The sequence below is a fragment of the Cottoperca gobio genome, chromosome 15, assembly GCF_900634415.1.
Source record: "Cottoperca gobio chromosome 15, fCotGob3.1, whole genome shotgun sequence".
Taxonomy (NCBI): domain Eukaryota; kingdom Metazoa; phylum Chordata; class Actinopteri; order Perciformes; family Bovichtidae; genus Cottoperca; species Cottoperca gobio.
This window is the reverse complement of record NC_041369.1, coordinates 23,562,077-23,585,774: the sequence shown is the minus strand read 5'-3', so window position 1 is coordinate 23,585,774 and position 23,698 is coordinate 23,562,077. Positions and strand designations below refer to the sequence as shown.

At 42.7% G+C, this 23,698-nt stretch overlaps 1 protein-coding gene across 5 annotated transcripts in view; it reads left to right on the top strand.

Moving 5' to 3' along the window:
* Positions 1–7,323: 7,323 nt before the first annotated feature.
* Positions 7,324–23,698, top strand: part of LOC115020155 (attractin-like protein 1) — a 229,627-nt gene continuing 213,252 nt past the window's right edge. For 3 of the 5 annotated variants that reach the window (XM_029450080.1, XM_029450079.1, XM_029450078.1), the window contains exon 1: positions 7,325–8,627. In XM_029450080.1, the coding sequence (XP_029305940.1) occupies positions 8,383–8,627 (245 nt within the window). In that variant the 5' untranslated portion in view covers positions 7,325–8,382. Of the gene's footprint in view, positions 8,628–23,698 lie in introns of all 5 variants that reach the window. The other 2 variants (XM_029450077.1, XM_029450076.1) reach the window with 1 other exon arrangement.

The following is a 23,698-nucleotide window of genomic DNA, read 5'->3' as shown; positions in this document are numbered from 1 at the left end:
CCAGGACAGTAACGTCTGTCACACCAGGACAGCAACGTCTGTCACACCAGGACAGTAACGTCTGTCACACCAGGACAGTAACGTCCCCGCTGTCACACCAGGACAGTAACGTCCCCGCTGTCACACCAGGACAGTAATGTCTGTCACACCAGGACAGTAACGTCCCCGCTGTCACACCAGGACAGTAACGTCCTGTCACACCAGGACAGTAACGTCCCTGCTGTCACACCAGGACAGTAACGTCTGTCACACCAGGGACTGTAACGTCCCCGCTGTCACACCAGGAAAGTAACGTCCCCGCTGTCACACCAGGACAGTAACGTCCCCGCTGTCGCACCAGGACAGTAACGTGCCCGCTGTCACACCAGGACAGTAACGTCTGTCACACCAGAACAGTAACGTCCCCGCTGTCACACCAGGAAAGTAACGTGCCCGCTGTCACACCAGGACAGTAACGTCTGTCACACCAGAACAGTAACGTCCCCGCTGTCACACCAGGACAGTAACGTCTGTCACACCAGGACAGTAACGTCCCCACTGTCACACCAGGACAGTAACGTCCCCGCTGTCACACCAGGACAGTAATGTCTGTCACACCAGGACAGTAACGTCCCCGCTGTCACACCAGGACAGTAACGTCTGTCACACCAGGACAGTAACGTCCCCGCTGTCACACCAGGACAGTAACGTCTGTCACACCAGGACTGTAACGTCCCCGCTGTCACACCAGGACAGTAACGTCCCCGCTGTCACACCAGGACAGTAACGTCCCCGCTGTCGCACCAGGACTGTAACGTCCCCGCTGTCACACCAGGAAAGTAACGTGCCCGCTGTCACACCAGGACAGTAACGTCTGTCACACCAGAACAGTAACGTCCCTGCTGTCACACCAGGACAGTAACGTCTGTCACACCAGGACAGTAACGTCCCCACTGTCACGCCAGGACAGTAACTTCCCCGCTGTCACGCCAGGACAGTAACTTCCCCGCTCTTCTGAAGCTTGAAACCAACATGTTCCACTTTGAGGGACTGTAGGGATGGAAGGAAAATTATTTTGATCATAAGGAAGTTCAACAGGAGAGAGACACAGTTGATACTGACTCTTAAACCACGTGTGCGATGGTTGACAATTTGAGTTATTTTAGAAGTAATTAGCAAATTCATCTTTTAGCCCACAGTCGCCTAATCTTCATCTTCTCAAACTAACTCGGGGTCAACTGTGTGTAACATAGAGGGGTCCCAACATGTGGAACTTGTTTCCACCTTTGGCTAAAATGACGTCTTCCTTTAAGTCCTACATAACTAAAATAAATTATCATTCCACCGTCACCCAACATCATTTTAATGTCAGTCCAGAGTTAAAATGGAGAAGTTAAGCTTATGGATGAAGGGCAGAAGGCGAGACAGGTAGGAACAGGATCCATGATTGAGTGGGCGGGGAACGTCAGGGGACTGCAGGGAAAGGTGTTATGTTATGTTAACGCAGAGCATCTGCTGGATGGAGGAGAAGAGCAACTGTATGCATGATGAGGGAGGAGAGAGGAGGCTGAAGGGATGGACCGCAGGCTCAATGAGACCTTTTGGGGGCTTTTTCATCCTCTTGACTCATTGAATTAAATTGATATTTGTATGCAATTTGTTTGATTTTGAGTAAAATAAAAATCAACAATTACATCTTACAAATAATTAAATAGATTTTTTTGAAAGGGGTTAATGTAGCGGACTTTATATTTGCTTCTTTTCTTCGACTTTTCTGACGTCCAACACTTTGAACCAGTTGCAATAGCAGCTCTCAAACAGCAGGTGGCGCCACTACGTCAGTCAAAAATGATAATCTTTTTATAATCTTGTCCTAAGGTTAATTTGATTATCCTCTCTCTGCCATGCACTGCTTGTCTAAGTAAAATGGTCATAATCCCATACACATGCAGTCCCTACACGCATGTTTTACGACACATCTGCTCTTAAACACACAGCTGGCAGTATTCATACGAGCATGCACAGAAAGATAATGAGAAGAACACCAATGACATTGCATGTACCTGCTCTGTATGTTCTCATAATTCTCATTCATCCATGTCCCTCCGGTGCAGTTAGTTATTACACTATTTAATTATAAACAATCTGTCAAAAATCCATATTAGTTATTTTTTTCCTTTTCCTCACAGTGGATTCTTTGTGTAAGCCAATCAATATTTCTACTTTGGCCTTTGGGGGGGGGGGGGGGGAGGTTAAAAACAATCTATAATAGAATTCAACTCAAGCAGCAGAATTAACAACAAGCCAGACCAATTTCCCACAGGCTCCGTGAGCTTTAGTACCACGCTTTGCTTTCCTGTGGAGCTTTACACCAGCAGTGTGTGTCCACCAGACCTTTCAGAGCGGAAATGTTGAAGAAGAAGCAGAAAAGGAAGTTTGATGACTTTTATTTACATGTATTTAGTCAGACACACCACCGAAGATGAATATATTAGAAAACGATGACAGAAACATTCCTCCTGCTGTTGTCTCATTATACTGATGCTTGTGACATTTAACTCTTACAAACAATTCATTTTCCACTTCATAACCCACCAGTAAGTTAATGAATAATGATGCCGGAGCGTGCGTATCTCCATGTCCTTGACCTTGTCAGTTATCTTGACTTGCAAGGCAAAGTAGAACCCAGATCAGTATTCCCGTCTCAAGACATTTGATAAATGCGTTCTCTAATTTAAAGGCAAGGCAGATGGTCTTGTTGCCGGCGAAAGAGCTGAGAAATTAGGGCAAAGAAAGAAGTGTATGTCAGCAGCAGCAAGGTGTAGTGCTGCGTGTCCCAGGAGGGGAGTAGAAAGGAAAAGCCAGCCTGCAATAAACCAGCTGTTTCCTCAAGAAGCGTCCGTCTGCCAGAGAAGCTGCTGTACTCTGAACATAAAGGATCTACATAGAGGATCTACATGTGGATCTACACGAAGGATCTACATGAAGGATCTACATGAGGATCTACATGAGGATCTACATGAGGATCTACACGAAGGATCTACATGAAGGATCTATATGAGGATCTACATGAGGATCTACATGAGGATCTACACGAAGGATCTACATGAAGGATCTACATGAAGGATCTACATGAGGATCTACACGAGGATCTACATGAGGACCTACACGAAGGATCTACATGAAGGATCTACATGAGGATCTACATGAGGATCTACACGAGGATCTACATGAGGACCTACACGAAGGATCTACATGAAGGATCTACATGAGGATCTACACGAGGATCTACATGAGGATCTACGAGGATCTACACAAGGACCTACACGAGGACCTACATGAGGATCTACATGAGGATCTACATGAGGATCTACACAAGGACCTACACGAGGGATCTACATGAGTCTACACGAGGATCTACACAAGGATCTACATGAGGATCTACACGAGGATCTACACGAGGATCTACACGAGGATCTACACAAGGACCTACACGAGGATCTACATGAGTCTACACGAGGATCTACACAAGGATCTACATGAGGATCTACACGAGGATCTACACGAGGATCTACACGAGGATCTACACAAGGACCTACAGAGGATCTACATGAGTCTACACGAGGATCTACACGAGGACCTACACGAGGGATCTACACGAGGTACCTACACGAGGATCTACCCGAGGATCTACACTAGGATCTACACAAGGACCTACACGAGGACCCTACATAAAGGACCTACACGAGGATCTACACGAGCGCATTCTACACGAGGACCTCCACGAGGATCTACACGAGGATATACACGAGGATCATACACGAGGACCTACACGAGGATCTACACGAGGACCTACACGAGGATCTACACGAGGATCTACACGAGGACCTACACGAGGATCTACACGAGGATCTATACGAGGATCTACACGAGGACCTACACGAGGATCTACACGAGGATCTATACGAGGATTTACACGAGGATCTACACTAGGATCTATACGAGGATCTACACGAGGATCTACACGAGGATCTACACGAGGATCTACACGAGGACCTACACGAGGATCTACACGATAGGATCTACACGAGGATCTATACGAGGATCTACACGAGGACCTACACGAGGATCTATACGAGGATCTACATGAGTCTACACGAGGATCTACACGAGGATCTACACGAGGATCTACACGAGGATCTATACGAGGATCTACATGAGTCTACACGAGGATCTACACGAGGACCTACACGAGGATCTATACGAGGATCTACACGAGGATCTACACGAGGACCTACACGAGGATCTACGAGGATCTACACGAGGATCTACACGAGGATCTACACGAGGATCTACACGAGGATCTACACGAGGATCTACACGAGGATCTATACGAGGATCTACATGAGACTAAATGTGGTTCAAAGCTGCGGGGAAAGAATGAAATGACAGTGACTGCAATTAATTGAAATTGTGAAGATTAATGTGGTGTAACAAAGTAACAAACCCATAAAAAACATCACTATTGATCATATTTAGCTGATGAAGATGGAGGCCGTGAGACACACGCCCTGATGTGCTGCCAGCAGTCACTGTGGCCGTTCTGAAATCATTAATTTATCTTTTTCATAACTCCGGGAGCTTATCTCAGAGAACGTGACTTTGACGTGAGACTGCGTCCCACCTCCTACTACCAACGTTTCTATCCTTCAATAAGTTTCAGTGACCTGACTACCTTTACACACACACACACCAATATTACACTTTTAATCCAAATGTGACGCAGGTCATGCAATCAGTATATTCCGTCCGTCCTGATTCCTAAAGCAGCATGTTGTGATTAAGACATGTCGGATGTGCAGGATGTTTATGGCTCAGCTCTGTGAATTGTACACAAACTACAGTCAACAGTTGGCCAGGCTGAGGTCCAGATGCATGCCCACATGAGAAGGTCACATTTCTGCTTGTAAAAGGGAATATTAGAGGAGTACCTCTAACCCTCTGGTGAAGGCCTGGTTATGTATGTATCAGATATTGCAGGATATGTGTGTGTGTGTGTGTGTGTGTTTACATTGCAGAGCGTATGTGTGATGAGCATGTGATCCACTAAAGCTTCATGTTTTAAAATATGATGTGATTTGTTGTATTTAAAGCTCCATTCTTGTATATCTGTCCGCTCGGGGCCTGACACCTTATGCAGCTAGCACGGCTAATGTGTTAGCAAACAATCAGCTATTTACAAATCCAGCAGACGTGGAGGAATGTTACACTTCACTTCTAAGATGCGTTAACAGAGCTGATGTATGAGCTGAATGCTCTCACATTTAGAGATTTGGTGGACTTTTAAACACAATAAATGTATAAAATAAAACATAAGATGCTTCCAGATTGTTTCCAGAAGTTGTTCCAAATTAAAGTCAGAATTAATTCAGTCAAAGAGGTTTAATTTGTGGAATAGTTTGAAAAGGAAATTAAAATGTATAATACACAAAATAAGATCATAAACTAATATAAAGTAAAGATATGAACACTAATGTGTGAATTCATTTTGTTTGGGATTATTTGCGAATATATAATATACATATTTTATTTTGTTTGTTTCATTTTCATATTTTCACTCAGGTTAAGTTTGCTTTGTCACTATTTAAAAAGTAATTCCTTGTTTATTTAATATTCTTTACATGTGTTGAAAATGACTGAAACGCTCAGGTTTGGTCTCCACCAGATACTGAGAGACGTGTGTGTGTGCTGTGTGGTGCACGTTAGACAGAGCACAGTGGCTTTATCACAGCGTGTTTGTAAAACCACAACTGTGAGCAAAAAGAGTCCAATAATGTTCTTGCACCTGCAGAGTTGGTGTTATTGTCTGTGCGGTTGTCCCTGCAGACGACCCCTTTCACATTACACATCGCCTTTTGTAATTAAAATCCCCAAATCTCCTCCTCCCGGCTCACTGTGGATGTTTCCGTACTTAACTGTGACACAGCTGTGTTGAGTTTCAAAACATCAACAGTGATCCGGGAGGACATTTGAGGGATTTGGAGTACTGCTGTGTCTTTAAGCAACTCACTACGCTGAATGATGCAGCAGCACATATGTTCACACTCACCTTGTCATACAGCAGGTGTCTCTACTCAGATATGTGACTGTTGCAATCAATACCTCAGGTTAAACCTTCTCCTCGCACTGCAGCAGAGTAATATCTTGCCTGCGATGAGTCTTTTGCTTTGTGGATTCTTGTCTTCTGGCTCGCTGGATGTTTTTGCGAGCCCTAAGGGAAACACAGATGCAAATCTTGGCTTTGTTTTCCAAAAGCCCTGCTTGGCGCCGAAGAATATCTTTGTGTCTTTAAAGCCTTCAAAGTGGGATAAAGTTATAAATCAGGAAGACAGTTTGGGGAATTTAGGCCTCTGCTGTGTCAGTCTGGTTTTAATGCTGCTGTCATGTCTGTCTCTGAATCAGCTCGAATGCATCCAGGCAGACACACACTTGTTTCAGATTTAAAAACAACTGATTATAGTTCATGTTCACTGATTTACTGCTCGATAGATCAATATCTGAACAGACTGGACCGTCACTGCAGGCCTTCACATCTTGTTTCCAGCTGGTGATGAATAGATGTAGAAGATCTTTGATACATACTTCACTAAACATCGCTCTAATGATGATATGTTTTGCGGTCTCTAAATTGTTTTTTTCCAGCAACATTTAGCTGCAGTTTTATTAGCTATCATTCCCCGTGGTTACCCTTTCTCAACACAGCTCTGTGAGCGTGTGTGCATGAGAGCGTGTGCTGTGAACGTGCAGCATATTTCTGTGGACTGGGTAACAAAATTGGATTCTGAAACTTTTGCACTTAACCCAGCTTTAATTAACCTTAAAGTGAGGGCGAATTTACCCGGAAATACCTACAAACAACACCCAAAGTATATTATAAGCTGCTCTTCAAGCATTTGCACCAGCTGCATGATTTTGGTCTCATTCAAAAGAGAACTCTCTTATTGTTCTTGCAAATCAGTGAAGAATCACTCCAAGTGCTTCTTCACTGAGTAATAGTGGTCTGAATATACACTCCGCCAGAATTTCTTTGTTGAAAAAGATGTCTGAAGATGGTACAGATGGTGAAATACACAATAGAAACATAGAACCAGTGTATTTTTTTCTGTACAATAAATAATAAATGTTAATTTGGAAATACATTTTATTTTGAAAAAACAAACCAAGGGAAGCAGCGGGTTAGAAAGGGACGGGTACTCAGTTGGTTGCAATCTGCAAACACAACGCTAGATGCTGCTCTAGCTCCTACACACTGTCCCTTTAAGAGTTTCTGACCAGAACATTTATTTAAAAAATCTATTGCTGCTGGTAACATGGAGGAATATTGGACAGTCAGTTCTTACAGCAGTACTTTTGAGCAAGACACTGAATCTGTTGCAGCTCCAGGGAAGGTGAACCAACAGAGATGATTCTGTATGACTAGCTAGCTATCCTGTAGCTCCTGTTGCACTCCTTTTTGAATTGGCTACATACTAATAAAATAGATGAATCCTCCACTACTCTTAAACATCTGCATATGCTTCAAGTGTAAGCTGCTAATAGGAAAACGTCCCGAGGCCGTGCTGCAGACCGATGTCCCCGGCTTTGTCTCTGGTCTCTGCACAGTGTTCGTGCCTGCACTGCTGCATGCCTCTGCCGTTTAAATGGAACTGCCCCTTTAACCGCGTGTCCGTACTGCTCATGCTCGGAGCTTTGTGCAGGAGTTTCCCCGTCACAAACCAGCTGTGGACCGGAGAGAGACAGCAGGCAGACAGAGCCGAGAGAGAAGCGCCGCTCCGGGAGAGCTGCGGCTGTCTGTCGCATCCTGTGATAACAGACCCGGGCAGGCAGAGGGCACGTCTGTCTTTGTCTGGCAGCACATCACCAGCACGAGAGCAGCGCACGCTGAGCATCCGTGCTTTTATCTGATCTCCGGGATTACAGTCTTTGACGTTGAAGCAGCATCATCCGGTCTCGGTGTTTACATCGGAACCTTGACCACAGTGGAAGTTATCTGGAAGACTTGTGGGGACGCGCCGCAGAGCGCGTAACACGGCTTTCTGTGTTTGTGTTGATCCGAACAGATGGACTTGCGTTTACAGTGTTTTTAAGGTCGAAAGTGTTTCCGTCAAAGTTTGATCTCTTTGTCCTGTCCCGCAGCTTTCTCCACGTCGCTCGGCATGTTCAGATGGTGCGTAATGTGTGTGTTCCACTGGCGTCACAGGTAGGCTTCAGCCTGCACCGACAGCCCCGACAGCCCCGCTGATGACAGCAGATCATCTCACATCGTAAACTGACAGCTCGTGTTCTGATCAGGAGCTGCATCCGCTCCAAACAATACAATAAGAAACAAACTCCGCGACCATCATGGATGATGTTGGAGGGATACATCTATGCATCTGGACGAAGGCGTCCAAAAGGAGCGCCCGGGACGTCCTGAAAACATACCTGGGAGTATTTGTTATGCTTCACCTCGTGCTTCACACGGAAGCCTCATCGGTGTCCAAGTCCTGCGAGAAAAACTGTTTTTCAGGGAAGTGCATCAACGGGACCTGCGTGTGTGACTACGGGTGGGTCGGGGATCAGTGCCAACACTGCCAGGGGAGATTCAAGTAAGTTGCTAATTGATATGACACTTGACACGTGCCTTGTTATGAGTTTAAATCTTACCTGTGAGGTTATTTGTATGACTGCTGTGTTTGAAGCAGTGCCCCCCTCAGCTGGTGACATACATCTGTATCCACTAGTCTGATATCAGTTATCTCACTGCTGCTTTGGGTTCCCTGATGTTTAAAAGTTTGACTGCGTTCAGTGAATATCTGTGTCTGTGTTGTAGTTAAAGTGAAGTTAAGGGCTGAATCTAAAGAGTATTTTCAGTCTTGATTATCGTTTGGACAATAAAATGTAAGAAAATAATGAAAATCACAGTCTCTCAAAGTCTCTAAGGTGATTTAAATGCTTTTAATGTCTCGTTACACTTAAATATATTCACTTTAATGTGATATAAAACAGACAAGCAGGACATCTCCATACTTGAGAGGCTGAAACAGCTTATTCTGACATTTCTGAGTGAAAAACTACTTTATTAATCGATTATCAAAATAGTGATTTTTCTTGACTAATCGAAGCAGCTCTGCTGAAATCCTTTGGATACTACCACTGAGGGACAATGAATGCCACAGCAAAACAAAGATCAAGTCTCTTGATGTTTTACTGGCTTATTTGTAATTTTAAAAATAGCTCAAACTGACTGTTTTCTTTGTCTGGTTGTATCCAAAGATACAATCTTTTGCAGCCACATATGCAAACGTGTAGGTCGTGCTTATTCCTCATTCAGCAGGTTCAAGTCATTGAGTGCAAAACACTGTTCCAAATATGACAACATGTAATTTTAATGCCCAGACAGCAGCTTGGTCACTGCCGGCTGCTGCTCGGTGGAGAGCGCGGAGTGGCTGCCACTCTCACTGTCACTTCAGAGTTCTACACGCAGACTTAAAAAGCCTGCTGCGACTGCTGTGTAGCACTTTCTCTTTAAAAATAAATCAGATTCAGAAATTGCACGCCTGACAACTTGCCTCTGATATACCTGAGACGTACTGTGTTTGGCTGAAATATGAGATGCAATATTCCTGCTATTCAAAAAGAGGCACAACAATGTTAAAGAAAGTTACTGAAATCTGCGGTGATGGGTGACCACACGCAGAATGCCTCCTCTCTCGATGTGATGCTTGTCTCTTTAGACAGTTTAGTAAACATAGTTCAACATGTTTTAATGGAAGCTTTTATCCTTTTCATTACATCCCAAATACAGCCAGTAATCAGACGCGTTGAGCTTCAGACGAGCTGACAGAATGGACTTCCATGTGCAGCTCCTTTTTATCTTTTCCCCCCAATCTGCCAGAAAGCGCAGCCTGCCTTGTCACAATGATCTCCCTGAGGTATTGTATTGGCCTGAATACGAGATGATACTGTTTGTCTACTAACATTTAGAAAGGTGGGCGTTATCTTAGTCGCCTGAGCAATGGAGCAAGCGGAGCAAACACATCTCCATTAGCGTACGGTCACACGTGCACGAATGCAGGCGAGTCACCTGCCGAGGCGATATCCGCCTGTACCTGAACTCATCATGATGGAAGTCAAGGCTGCAGGACAATGTAGCATTATCAGGAAAATAAGGATGCATCCTCTGGACGAGTGGAGAGTTGCTTTACTGCGTCCCACACACGCTATTAGTCTCGAGCTGACGGTCCCTACAGTTCCTACGGCACCGTAAAGAAAGGAGCACTGTAGTATCGGTTCTTGTGACATCCCTATTCCAGGATAAAACATGAGTGCACTGATGTAACTCTCCTACAGTGTTGCATTGTGTGTTGTTTGTAGCTGTATGTAGCTAAGTGTGCTTCTCTTGGAGTTAATTAGAGCTCCCCCTCCCTTCTTCCTTTGTGGCATTAATAACCCCTCATACCCTCCAGAGAGGATGGCAGTACCTTTGCACAATCACCTACAGCCTTATCTGCACAAGTAAGGACGGAGAGATGGCAGGACTTCAGTCTGGTACTTCCTCTCTGGAGGATTGTATCGATGTATCAGTCGATGTGTTTGTTGTGAGAGCTGCTAAACAGAACCGGCTGTAGGCTGGACAACAGACAGACGGACGGCAGGGACACGCTTCTCTTCTTGTGGCTGCATCACGGCCACACACACACACACACACACACACACACACACACACACACACCACACACACACACACACACACACACACACACACACACACACACACACACACACACACACACTGTGACATTTTGCACCGTTCTGTAAAAAAGGTGGAGAATGTTTAACAATCTATATTTGGACACATCTTATTGTTTGCAGGAGAACCGTCTTGAGACGCATCAGCTCAATTTAAAGACATAACAACACTTCATACTGGGGACACCACCTGGAGAGAGTCGTAAGAAAACAGAGAGAAGAAGAGTTTTATTATCACAACATTTATTTGATTTATTTGAACATTTATATTATTTTGCAGAATCACTGATTTCTGATGTGTTTTTAATTTTCCTTATGGAGCTACAACGAAGTCTGATGTGTCGTCGCTGTGGCTCAGGTTCAGGTTTTAGGTAAAGTTTAGCAGGTAAAGATAAACCAGCCGACACATTGAGCTGGTTTGATAAAAAGCCACAGGCGACAGGTTCTCTCCGCGGTCTGCTTTAACCTTGATGACATCATCAAGGTGAACAATACGTCTCCACTACTTGTGGCTGCATCAGGGCTCCACAGGTTGAAGTTGTCGAGAAAATCAAAAGACAGACAGATAACTACTTCCATTTCAGTCACAGTATTTGTAACCTCCACACGACCACCTCTGCATTTATACGAGCGCCTTAAATTGGTTGTAAACATGTGGATCTTTTTTACAGCCACCCCATATGTCATGAACATGTCTCTTCCCCATAGAATTTACATTAGTATGGCGTCATGCACATAAAAACAGCTAATATAGGCTCTGGCATAGTAATTGACCTTGTCTGCAGTTCAAGGTGTCCTGTCCACAGTTTTTATAATGCTGCTGGTCTATTGGGGAGTTTATAGGTAGCAGCACCAGTGGAAACCATCGGCAGCAGGGCTGACTCTCATGCGCTGCATCCTGGTGAAGCCTCCATGTATTGGAGACGCATGGTGTGCTGAACATGGACATTCTTACCCAGATCTGTAGTGTTCTGTCATCCTGTTCATTTCTTCAAAACATGCCTTTGTGTTAAACTTGGTTTATTCATCCAGTAATCCATGTGGAAAACATCTACTGGAGGTCGTATCTGTAGAAATACTTGTGTTTTCTAAAGGCTTCATAGTACATGTGGCTTCATCAGCTGTATATATATATATATAGTATACAGTATATAGTATACTGTATAGTATACTGTATAGTATACAGTATATACTGTATACTGTATACTGTATACAGTATAGTATACAGTATATACTGTATACTGTATACAGTATACAGTATAGTATACTGTATAGTATACAGTATATACTATATAGTATATACTGCATACTATATAGTATATACAGTATACAGTATATAGTATACAGTATATACTGTATAGTATATAGTATACTGTATACTGTATATAGTATACAGTATAGTATACAGTATACAGTGTACAGTATATACTATACAGTATATACTATACAGTATACAGTATATACTATATAGTATGCAGTATATACTATATAGTATACAGTATATAGTATACAGTATATAGTATATAGTATAGTATACAGTACACAGTATATAGTGTATAGTATATAGTACACAGTATATACTATATAGTACACAGTATATAGTATGTAGTGTATAGTATAGTATAGTATATAGTATATAGTATAGTATATAGTATACATATTATAGTATATAGTACACAGTGAGGACAGACTGGAGAGCAGTGGAGCAGAGAAAAGGTATATATATATATATATATATATATATATATATATATATATATACAGTATATCTCAAAAGTGAGTACACCCTTTAGATTTTTGCAAATATTCTGTTATATCCTTTCAGGGGATAACATTATCCTACTGAAACTTTGATATAACTTAAAGTAGTCAGTGTGCTGCTTGAATAACAGTATAGATTTATTGTCCTTTGAAAATTACTCAGTACACAGCTGTTAATGTCTAAACAGCTGGCAACAAAAGTGAGTACACCCCATAGTGAACATGTCCTAATTGTGCCCAATGATGTTGTTTTCCCGCCCTGGTGTCATGTGACTCGTTAGTGTTACAAGGATTCAGGTGTAAATGATAAGCAGGGCTGTTAAATTTGGTGTTTTGGGCACAATTCTCTCTGAATGCTGGACAACATGGCACCTCATGGCAAGGAACTCTCTGAGCGGCTGAAAAAAAGGATTATTGCGCTTCACAAAGATGGCCTTGGCTATAAGAAGATTGCCAACACCATGAAAATGAGTTGCAGCACAGTGGCTAAGATCATACAGCGGTTTTCCAGGACAGGTTCCACTCGGAACAGGCCTCGCCAGGGTCGACCAAAGAAGTTGAGTCCACGTGCTCAGCGTCATATCCAGAGGTTGGTTTCCAAAAATAGACGTGCGAGTGCTTCCAGCATTGCTGCAGAGGTTGCAGAAGTGGGATGTCAGCCTGTCAGTGCCCAGACCATACGCCGCACACTGCATCAAATCGGTTTGTATGGCCGTCGCCCCAGACAGAAGCCCCTTCTGAAACCGATGCATAAGAAAGCCCGCAAACAGTTTGCTGAAGACAATGAATCCAAGAACATGAGTTACTGGAACCATGTCCTGTGGTCTGATGAGACCAAAATAAACCTGTTTGGGTCAGATGGTGTCCGGCGTGTGTGGCGGCACCCTGGTGAGGAGTACCAAGACAAATGTGTTTTGCCTACAGTCAAGCATGGTGGTGGCAGCATCATGGTCTGGGGCTGCATGAGTGCTGCCGGCACTGGGGAGCTGCATTTCATTGAGGGACACATGAATTCCAATATATACTGTGACATCCTGCAGCAGAGCATGATCCCCTCTCTTCGGACACTGGGCCGTAGGGCAGTTTTCCAACATGATAATGACCCTAAACACACCTCCAAGATGACAACGGCCTTGCTGAAGAAGCTGAAGGTTAAGGTGATGGACTGGCCAAGTATGTCTCCAGACCTAAACCCAATTGAGCACATGTGGGGCATCCTCAAGAGGAAGGTGGAGGAGTGCAAGGTGTCCAACATCCGTGCGCTCCGTGATGTCGTCGTGGAGGAGTGGAAGAAGATTCCAGAAGCAACCTGTGCAGCTCTGGTGAATTCCATGCCCAGGAGGGTTAAAGCAGTGCTAGATAACAATGGTGGTCACACAAAATATTGACACTTTGGGCACAATTTAGACATGTTCACTATGGGGTGTACTCACTTTTGTTGCCAGCTGTTTAGACATTAACAGCTGTGTACTGAGTAATTTTCAAAGGACAATAAATCTATACTGTTATTCAAGCAGCACACTGACTACTTTAAGTTATATCAAAGTTTCAGTAGGATAATGTTATCCCCTGAAAGGATATAACAGAATATTTGCAAAAATCTAAAGGGTGTACTCACTTTTGAGATATACTGCATATTATAGTATACAGTATATAGTACACAGTATATAGTATATAGTATAGTATACAATATATAGTATATAGTGTATAGTATATAGTACACAGTATATATTATATAGTATAGTATACAGTATATAGTATATAGTATATAGTATAGTATATAGTATACATATTATAGTATATAGTACACAGTGAGGACAGACTGGAGAGCAGTGGAGCAGAGAAAAGGTATATATATATATTATAGTATATAGTATACAGTATATAGTACACAGTATATAGTATATAGTATATTATACAATATATAGTATATAGTGTATAGTATATAGTATATAGTATAGTATATAGTATAGTATATAGTATACATATTATAGTATATAGTACACAGTGAGGACAGACTGGAGAGCAGTGGAGCAGAGAAAAGGTATATATATATTATAGTATATAGTATACAGTATATAGTACACAGTATATAGTATAGTATACAATATATAGTATATAGTGTATAGTATATAGTATATAGTACACAGTATATATTATATAGTATAGTGTATAGTATATAGTATAGTATACAGTATATAGTATATAGTATAGTATATAGTATACATATTATAGTATATAGTACACAGTGAGGACAGACTGGAGAGCAGTGGAGCAGAGAAAAGGTACATATAGTATATAGTATACAGTATATAGTACACAGTATATAGTATATAGTATATAGTATAGTATACAGTATATAGTATATAGTATAGTACACAGTATATATTATATAGTATAGTGTATAGTATATAGTATACAGTATATAGTATAGTATATAGTATACATATTATAGTATATAGTATATAGTACACAGTGAGGACAGACTGGAGAGCAGTGGAGCAGAGAAAAGATATATATATTATAGTATATAGTATACAGTATATAGTACATAGTATATAGTATAGTGTATAGTATATAGTATAGTATACAGTATATAATATATAGTATACAGTATAGTATATAGTATACAGTATATAGTATACATATTATAGTATATAGTATACAGTATATAGTACATAGTATATAGTATAGTATACAGTATATAATATATAGTATACAGTATAGTATATAGTATACAGTATATAGTATACATATTATAGTATATAGTATACAGTATATAGTACATAGTATATAGTATAGTATACAGTATATAATATATAGTATACAGTATAGTATATAGTATATAGTATACAGTATATAGTATACATATTATAGTATATAGTACACAGTATACATATTATAATATATAATATAGTATATAGTACACAGTGAGGACAGACTGGAGAGCAGTGGAGCAGAGAATAGGACCTGTGCTTCAATACCACTGCTGTGCCCTGAACATACTCCACAGTAAAGCCTCAGTGAGATGGTCAGGACACACACACACACACACACACACACACACACACACACACACACACACACACACACATATCTATACAGACAGATCCAATAAAGAAGAAATAGGGAGTAGATTCTGTTTGTCTATTGATTTAAGGTATTGGTGCTCTGTGCAGTTTTATTGGTCGGCAGTCTCTCCCTTTGTTTTCTGATGGCATTCTGTCTTTCTCTTTGTTGCTCTTGCCTGCTGCTCTTTCTCTCTTTGTCCAGACCAGACAAGGTCTCGCTTGTTCTCACATACAAAACACACACGTAATCACACGTACACACAAACACCCCAGAGATCGCTCTGAACCAGATATGGAGACGCAGGATGTTGAGATAATGCGAAGACTGTTCAGCATCCAGAACACTCTTTACTATAAAATGTATTTGCTAAATTAAAAAAAACAACTTGTCGTGTTCGTCGGGCAGGAACTGGTGAATCTGTTGGTTATTTTCAAACATAACACTTGTTAAAATGAAATGATTTAGTTATTCCTTTGTCTGGTAACCTTTCTGAGTCTGTGTCTATTTATATTATTTTTTATTTGTCGTCCCTCCAAAGCCTGGAAAACATCACCGTTAAAGCTGCATCATTACACTTGTTGACCACTAGGGGGCAGAAGAACTCCAAGACAACGCGACACACCCAGAGCCCTAACATACTATTGTTAATGTGTTACGCTAACAACTGCCTTTATAGTATTCCTTTTGTCTTTGTTGAATTTGGACTCCAACAACTCCCCAGTTGTTTTTTTATTTAGATGTTCCACTTTTCTCGCTAACTTTGTCTCGCTAAGTCTCGCTAACTTTGTCTGCCTGCCTTCTGGTACTGAGCATGTAGCGTACGGCAGGTCCATCATAGCGAGTTTGATGAAAATGGTTCATATTACGGCGAGACTGAAACACAGTGAATGTGCTGGTAAACCAAAACAATGAGGTAAAAGAGGCTAAAAGGCTGCAGAGCACAACAGTACAACACAGCATTGCACAATGTCATACATCAGAGAAACGAGAGCTGCTCTAATCCACTTTCTTTCAGTTCCGATCCGATTCCTTCAGCTTAATTTGTTATTATTATTATTTGGATATCTGCCGATATCGAACTCTTTTTGCATAAAATTGCAGTTTTATATTAAATATAAATGTTTTCCAAAACAATTAATTTGACCTGCAGGTTAAGTAGGCTTCATGTAAAAACAGGCGTATGAGTGCACACGATCCTTTGCCTGTTAATATAACAACTAATGATTAGAGGAGGAAGGAAAGCACTTCTCTGCCTTCACATGTAAACTAAACATCGGCCATGTTTGGCTCTTTGAAACGACGACTAATACGGTGTTTCTGCTGTGACTTGGTTACAAGACCAAACTTATTTAGGAATGAAGGACTTGTCGTAAGATAAAGTCTTCCCTAAGGGCCAGAGGTGAAGCTCGGACCTCTTCCTTTAACATTTGAATCTGATAAACTATAGACGTTCAGATTCAAAAGAAAATCACTACAAAAGAGTTTATGCTTGTACAGATCAGGACTCTGAGCTCTGCCAAAGTAATGATCCGCCCCTCTTTATACCGGAGTTCACATGCTGCACCGAGGATGAGGCCAAAAGGTCGTCCAGTTCTCCTACTAATACATCAAACTGTTGTGTTTCCCCTTCTACCTCTGAATGATCACCTGGAGGGATCCTAAATGTCCTGACATCAGTCGTGCCCTTTCCACAGCCGCATGTCACTCCTCATCTCCTCCTCGACATGCTAAGGGTTCATGAATCTGTTTATTCTCATGGGTTTAGTTCGGGAGACCTTCTCTTCACTCACAAGTCCAGCGCTGTTCTTCAGGCCTTCACCCAGCTGTGCTTTCACAACCACACGAAGTATATTCAACATCATTGTTACGTTACACACTTTCATCTTATGTTTGAGATAATAATTCTACAACAGAATGTATTGTGGCTCCTCCTCCTGGAGAAAGGGGAATTGCCGCATTAATACATAAGATGTAAGAATAAAGACATAAGAACACACACGCCTGAAGTCGGGGGCTCGCCTTGGACTGCGGCAGTGAAGCGACGCGTCCCGCTTGAAGCTTTTCGTCAGACGGAATAGGCAACCTGTTTATCCTTGATTCACTTCAGGGCGGAGGCTGTGAAACACCCGTGGACCGACGTGACCGCGCGTCTGGCAGTTTCAGCATCAAACTGTCTAATGCAGCACATCAAAGTGAATCTATTTGCCCAAGGATTCCCCAGTATGAAGTGCTGCATTCATCTCACTTTGTCTCTTGCATGCTAAGTGCAGGCAGCCAGAAACACCAGAGGTGAAATGAACTCGCACTGATCAAACATTTCGAGTCATTATCTCCCAACATAGTGCAGCAGGAGCTTCTGGAAAACGATGTTGATGATGCTAATTGATAGAAGATAGAATAATAAAATAAGACTCTTGCTGTTGTAAAGCATCGAGTGTGCAGACGCCACAATGGAGGTAGTTTGCCTCTCAGACAGCTGGAGTAAAGTGTGTTCATCACACCAGAGCCTGATGCATGAACCTCAACACTCAGAAGAGTTACTGCAATGCAACTAATACTCTGTCTGTTCATGCTTCAAAAAGAAATATATAAAAGACTGTTTGTATTTCCAAAATGGGATTATAGTTCCAGATTAAAGCCTTCCACTACATGTCTGATTTAATCTGTCTTCTAATACTGTAAGCGCAGTTTAGATTCTATGGTGGCACCGAAATCCTATTACATGACGTGTGTGTGTGTGTGTGTGCGTGTGCGTGTGTGCGTGTGCGTGGCAGCAGGATGAATGTCGTCCCTGTTGATTCAGGGAGTTGAACCAGCGACCTTCGAGTAAACTGGACTGTAATGATGCTGAACTTTAATCTTGGCCAACGTTTTATAAAGATTTTATTGGATCAGCATTGAGTCTAAATATGAAATCTGAATACTGCATTCCCAACATGCATTTGGGTTTGGTTTGTTTGACCATGGAGCATTTTATCATTGCCCTAAACTGTTAGTTGTATTGTTCTCTTGCTTGGTGTTGGTTACACTCACCAACCTTTTCCAAACATTGCTCTCATAATATAGTGAAATATTATATTATATATATTATATATCATAATATCGTGTAAGAATGTCCCCACTGCAACACGCTGTTGGAATTGTATTTACTTAATTCTACTTATACTTAATATAATCCTGATTCACACGCCAACATGTTGTGAACAAATGGAACCTGGAACTGACAAGAAATCCTTTTGAAGGCCCGAGGAGAAGATTTAGGAATCAACACCAACAGAACATTCTTCTAAAAACACTACCAGCTCATTATGTTCACAATAGATTTCAGTCACACGTGCAAAATGATCTAAAAAGTAATTCTGCCGACTGATGAAGATGCAGAGAAGGAAGGCGTCCAAGGACGAAACAACAACATGAGTGTTATAGTGAGTGACAAGCTGAGTGGAGACAGAATAGAGTGCTTTCCTGTCATCAGACACATCATCTACCGACACAACCTGTGTGTGTGTGTGTGTGTGTGTGTGTGTGTGTGTGTGTGTGTGTGTCTACGTAAGCCTCAGGCAGTGTGCAGTGATGATGACACAGCTTGTGAACTGAAGTTGCCACCGCTCTGTGCGGAGTTGTAGGGTGTGTTTGTTGTGTGTGTGTTTTTGTTTGTGTGTGTGTGTGTGTGTGTGTGTGTGTGTGTGTGATTATGTGTGTCTGTGAGAAAGCATGCGAATGTTTAGGAGGGAGGAGCATCGGAAGGCCATCTGTCCAGTGTGTGTTAATCCTGCTATGATGAGAGTGAAAGCAAGGGCAACACACACACACACACACACACACACACACACACACACGCACAGTTGGATTGGTGGGTGGGTGTGTTACAGTGCATGAATCATAACCCCCTGTGTTCCTTCCTGAGGATGTAGCGCTCTGAGTGATGGACTGTGTTCAGAATCACACACACTCTTCATCTCAAGTGTAACATAACACGGAGTGTGTCGTGTGTTCCAACTGCAAAGTGTGTGGATTATGTGTGTGTGCGAGAGATGCCCGGATGTATAATGGATTAGCAAGAATCTCTGAGTACGAAACGTGAGCTTACTGGACGTACTCTGCCCCACAATGCATTGCGTCTCATCAGCTCATCATCACAGAATGAAGTGTGCGTTGTGAAGTGCAGGAACAGCGAGCTGCTCATAACAAACACAAGTGGAGCTTCAAACTGCTGCAGGGCTTTCTGAGCTCTTTCTATTAGTGTGTCTCTCTCTCTCTATAGATATGAGCGAGCTCTCTCTCTCTCTCAGAGCTCTGCAGACATTGTTTACATCATCGGCTCACAGCACAGTACTTTTGCTTAGAGGAACATGATGCAAACTATCTGACCTTAGGATATCATCACTTGTGAGCATTAATGAGTTCCAACATGTAGAAATGTTCCTTCAGTCCAGTGTGTCCTGAACGACTTGCACACATGTAACTCTAGTGAGTGTGTAAGATCTCCAAAGTCTTAACGGCACCACGTCACACACCAGCAATTATGTCACTGACTTTGATGGAAACTGGATCATATTTCATGATCTGGTTTTCCTCCTGACGTCTCCGGCTGCTCTGCGTCGACTCTCTATGATTTACTGGTATCCTGACGGAAGAAAGCTGAAGTAAGTAACCTAACCGCTAACGGTAGCTGCCGTCAGCGAGTTATCTCAGTTACTTGTGAGAGCTCGGCACACACGTCCAACCAATACCACAGCCGCCGAGGGTGCACCCGCATGTCCAGCTTACACATGTATAAGTGAATCGCACTATAGTGGCGCCAAATCATTCCAAATACCAAAGTTAAACATGTAACACTTAAGGAGAATTAGCTTTTATTACTACACTTCTTCCACCACAGAGGTTTTGCACTGTTTTATACGGACATGACCATCTGTACGACATCAATGTTCCCTGAGACGACACAAAGACTTTACAAACTTGTCAGCTGGTGCTGGAACAGAAACTTGATGAAGTCAACATCATTGTTCACTTGGAGATTCTGTCGTCTGCGTGCAGACACAGCTCGAGCACACACATGCACTGACGCGCGTGTGTGTGCAGAAATAGAGGCTTCACTACAGTCTGACAACAGGCTGCTGTGTTATTACAGAGTGCACCCAGCCCAGGCTGATTATCACTGTGTGGTGTGTGTGTGTGTTTGTGTGGTGGTGTGTGTGTGTGTGTGTGTGTGTGTGTGTGGTGTGTGTGTGTGTGTGTGTACTCCCCTATGGTGAGCCCCGTCACATGTGGTCTGCATTAAAACACTATTGTGTGGTGTTCCGGCGCTGCAAAATGTTGCCATGCCGAATGGAATCACTATCCCATGTGTCAGCCTCTCGGTCATATTATGGGATGGTTTCCTATACTCTGCGAGCACACACACACACACACATCCCTACACCACACCCAACGTAGGCTTGCTAAGCCCTGAATACACTCCAGCACATGCCGTCTCATGGAAGCTCTCACACCCAACAAGAACAAAGATCATTAAAGATACTGCAGAGAGTCCACAGAGAAGGTACTTTGCATGGCTGCTATCCCATAATAACATTTCTGGTGCATCTTTCAAACCAAATGCAAATGAAAAGCATTACTTAAAGGAACACTACACCCTTAAAATCTCACGTGTTACCTCCAACCTCTAACGGGCCTCCAGGAGGACTCGTCTCACAGAGCAGCTAGGTGCTGCCGACATCACAGAGTCACAGTCAGAGTGCTCGTCTGTGAGCTGGGGGAGGACACACTACTAGCTGTCTCACTTTATTTTCTGCAATTGAACTGAAATTGGCATCTTTCTCGTGTCAGTGCTGGACGTCTGCTGCGGGGGTAGAGATATAGAGTCACAATGTGTGCAGTGGGGAGATGGCCGTGCCTGTCCCACTTCAGTGTGGTGTAAGAAACCATAGAGCGGCAGTGTTCCTGCTTTGACTCCAGCAGGGGGCCTGTGTTGCATCTTCCCCAACATATCTACACTGTCAGCTAACAAAAGAAAAAGTGTTGTTTCCGTGTTTTAGCTTCGGACACAATTGTTTGTTCAGGAGGCAACTTTGATTTTCCAATGACGACAATGAGCCCCTCTTTCTACAGAGGTTGAATTAGTGTAAGTCGCTTCAGACAAAAGCGTCTGCCAAATGAATTTAATCCAACGTTACGTAATGTTTTTGACTGACTGTAGCCGTCGCTGGTAATTATCTTGCGTGGCTTACAAGCACATAAGCGTCTGAAAGAAGATTACGTTTTGCCTAGCAACATCAAGATGCAAGTTGTGATCAGAGCTGCAGGGAGAGAGGATACGCTTCCTCTTCGGCTTGGATTTGTGAAAGATGGAGGTGCATTACAGCCAAACTCTGCAGCATTATGAGCCACGTGCAGCTCTAGTTTTAGAAAACAAAGAAGCAATCAAACGTCTTCGCTGGCTGACAGACACATGTGGCTCAACGTGTGTGGAAGTGTGTCGTAGCTGTGGGAGCTTTTGTTGATATCTTGTAGTGCTCAAAAAAACAGACGTATGAAATGTGCCAAGCACAACAACAGCCTCAGTGATCAGAGCACAGCGGCATCAGACATCAGCTCGGACCACGACACTGGCAGAGAGGGACAGCACATTACAACATGACTGCACACCCTCAGGCGGAGTGTGTGGGTGGTGTGTTGGGTCATCACTTTCTAAACTTCCATCACATTCTCCTTCTCAGATACTCCCCCTCTGTCTCTCGCACACACAAACTTTTTTGAGATTATGTCCCTTGAGGCACATTTTTGATTTGTGGTTACAGGGATATATAAATAAAACGGATTTCGTTTGTTGTTCTTGTCGTGCAGTTTGTCTTCAGTGTGTTATTGAGAGAGACTTCACATGAACACGACGTTGTATCGACAGTCAACAACACAAAGGTTCACACACATCTTACTGTCAGCATCCGACAACGTGTGCAATATGGTCACAACCTCCCCTTCTGCTCCTGAGGTGTGGCGTTGAATAATGGCCACAAACCTTTGACCTTCTGGATTAAAATGTCTTCATTTCATCCTTTTAAACATTTGTGTGAAATCTTAGCGTTTGAATTCTTCACGTTTGAGAGGTCACAGTAACCTTGACCTTTGACCTTTGACCACATTCTAATGATTGCCCCTCGAGTCCAGGTGCACATTCATGCCAAATTTGGAAACCTTCTCTGAAGGCGTGACTGGCGAACACATTCAGGAGGATTGGACTGACGGACGAGCCGAAGACTTTAGAGGAAAACAAAATCAGTCAACAAGAGAACATCGGCAAATAAGCAGACATGAACACAAATAAACCAGGCACTGCTGTCTGTAAACACACCCGCCCACCACGTGTACACACAACACACACACAACCACACAACACCACACACACACACACACATAACATACCAAGTCAAATAAATACACAGGCACACAGGGAGCCAAGCCAGCACATGCTTTCATGATGAAATCATCGGTGAGAAAACAGTTTGAATTGAGAGGAGAGACACGTCTTTCTTGGGTGGATTGTAGAAAAGCGTGTGTGTGTGTGTGTGTGTGTTGTGTGTGTGTGTGTGTGTGTGTGTGTGTGTGTGTTGTGTGTGTGTGTGTGTGTGTGTGTGTGTGTGTGTGTGTGTGCGCATCTATTGAGCCAGATAGAGAGACATGAAGTGTGTGCAGTTAGAAGAGGAAGAGTGAAAGAAACATAGAAGAAGGTCAGAACCAAAGAGTGCTCCCTGCCGAAAATAACTCCGCCTCAGGAGAGATCCTGAGGAACAACACACACACACACACACACACACACACACACACAAACACTGTGCTGTCTGCTGAGAAACTCTGCATGAACTCACACACAACTTGTGGCAGAGGAACTCTGTAGGACTTGCTGTGAAGCAGCGACGAGGTCTCGGGGGACAGACTCTGACGCTTGTTATTTATTAGTTATAAGTGAAAAGCTATTTCCCAATACTAAATTGTGTGTATTCAAACTAGAAGCCGTCGACATTTCTGACCCGACGTGACCTGATTGGAAACGGACCCACGAACACGAGAGTTCAACAGTCCAGATGGTAAATAG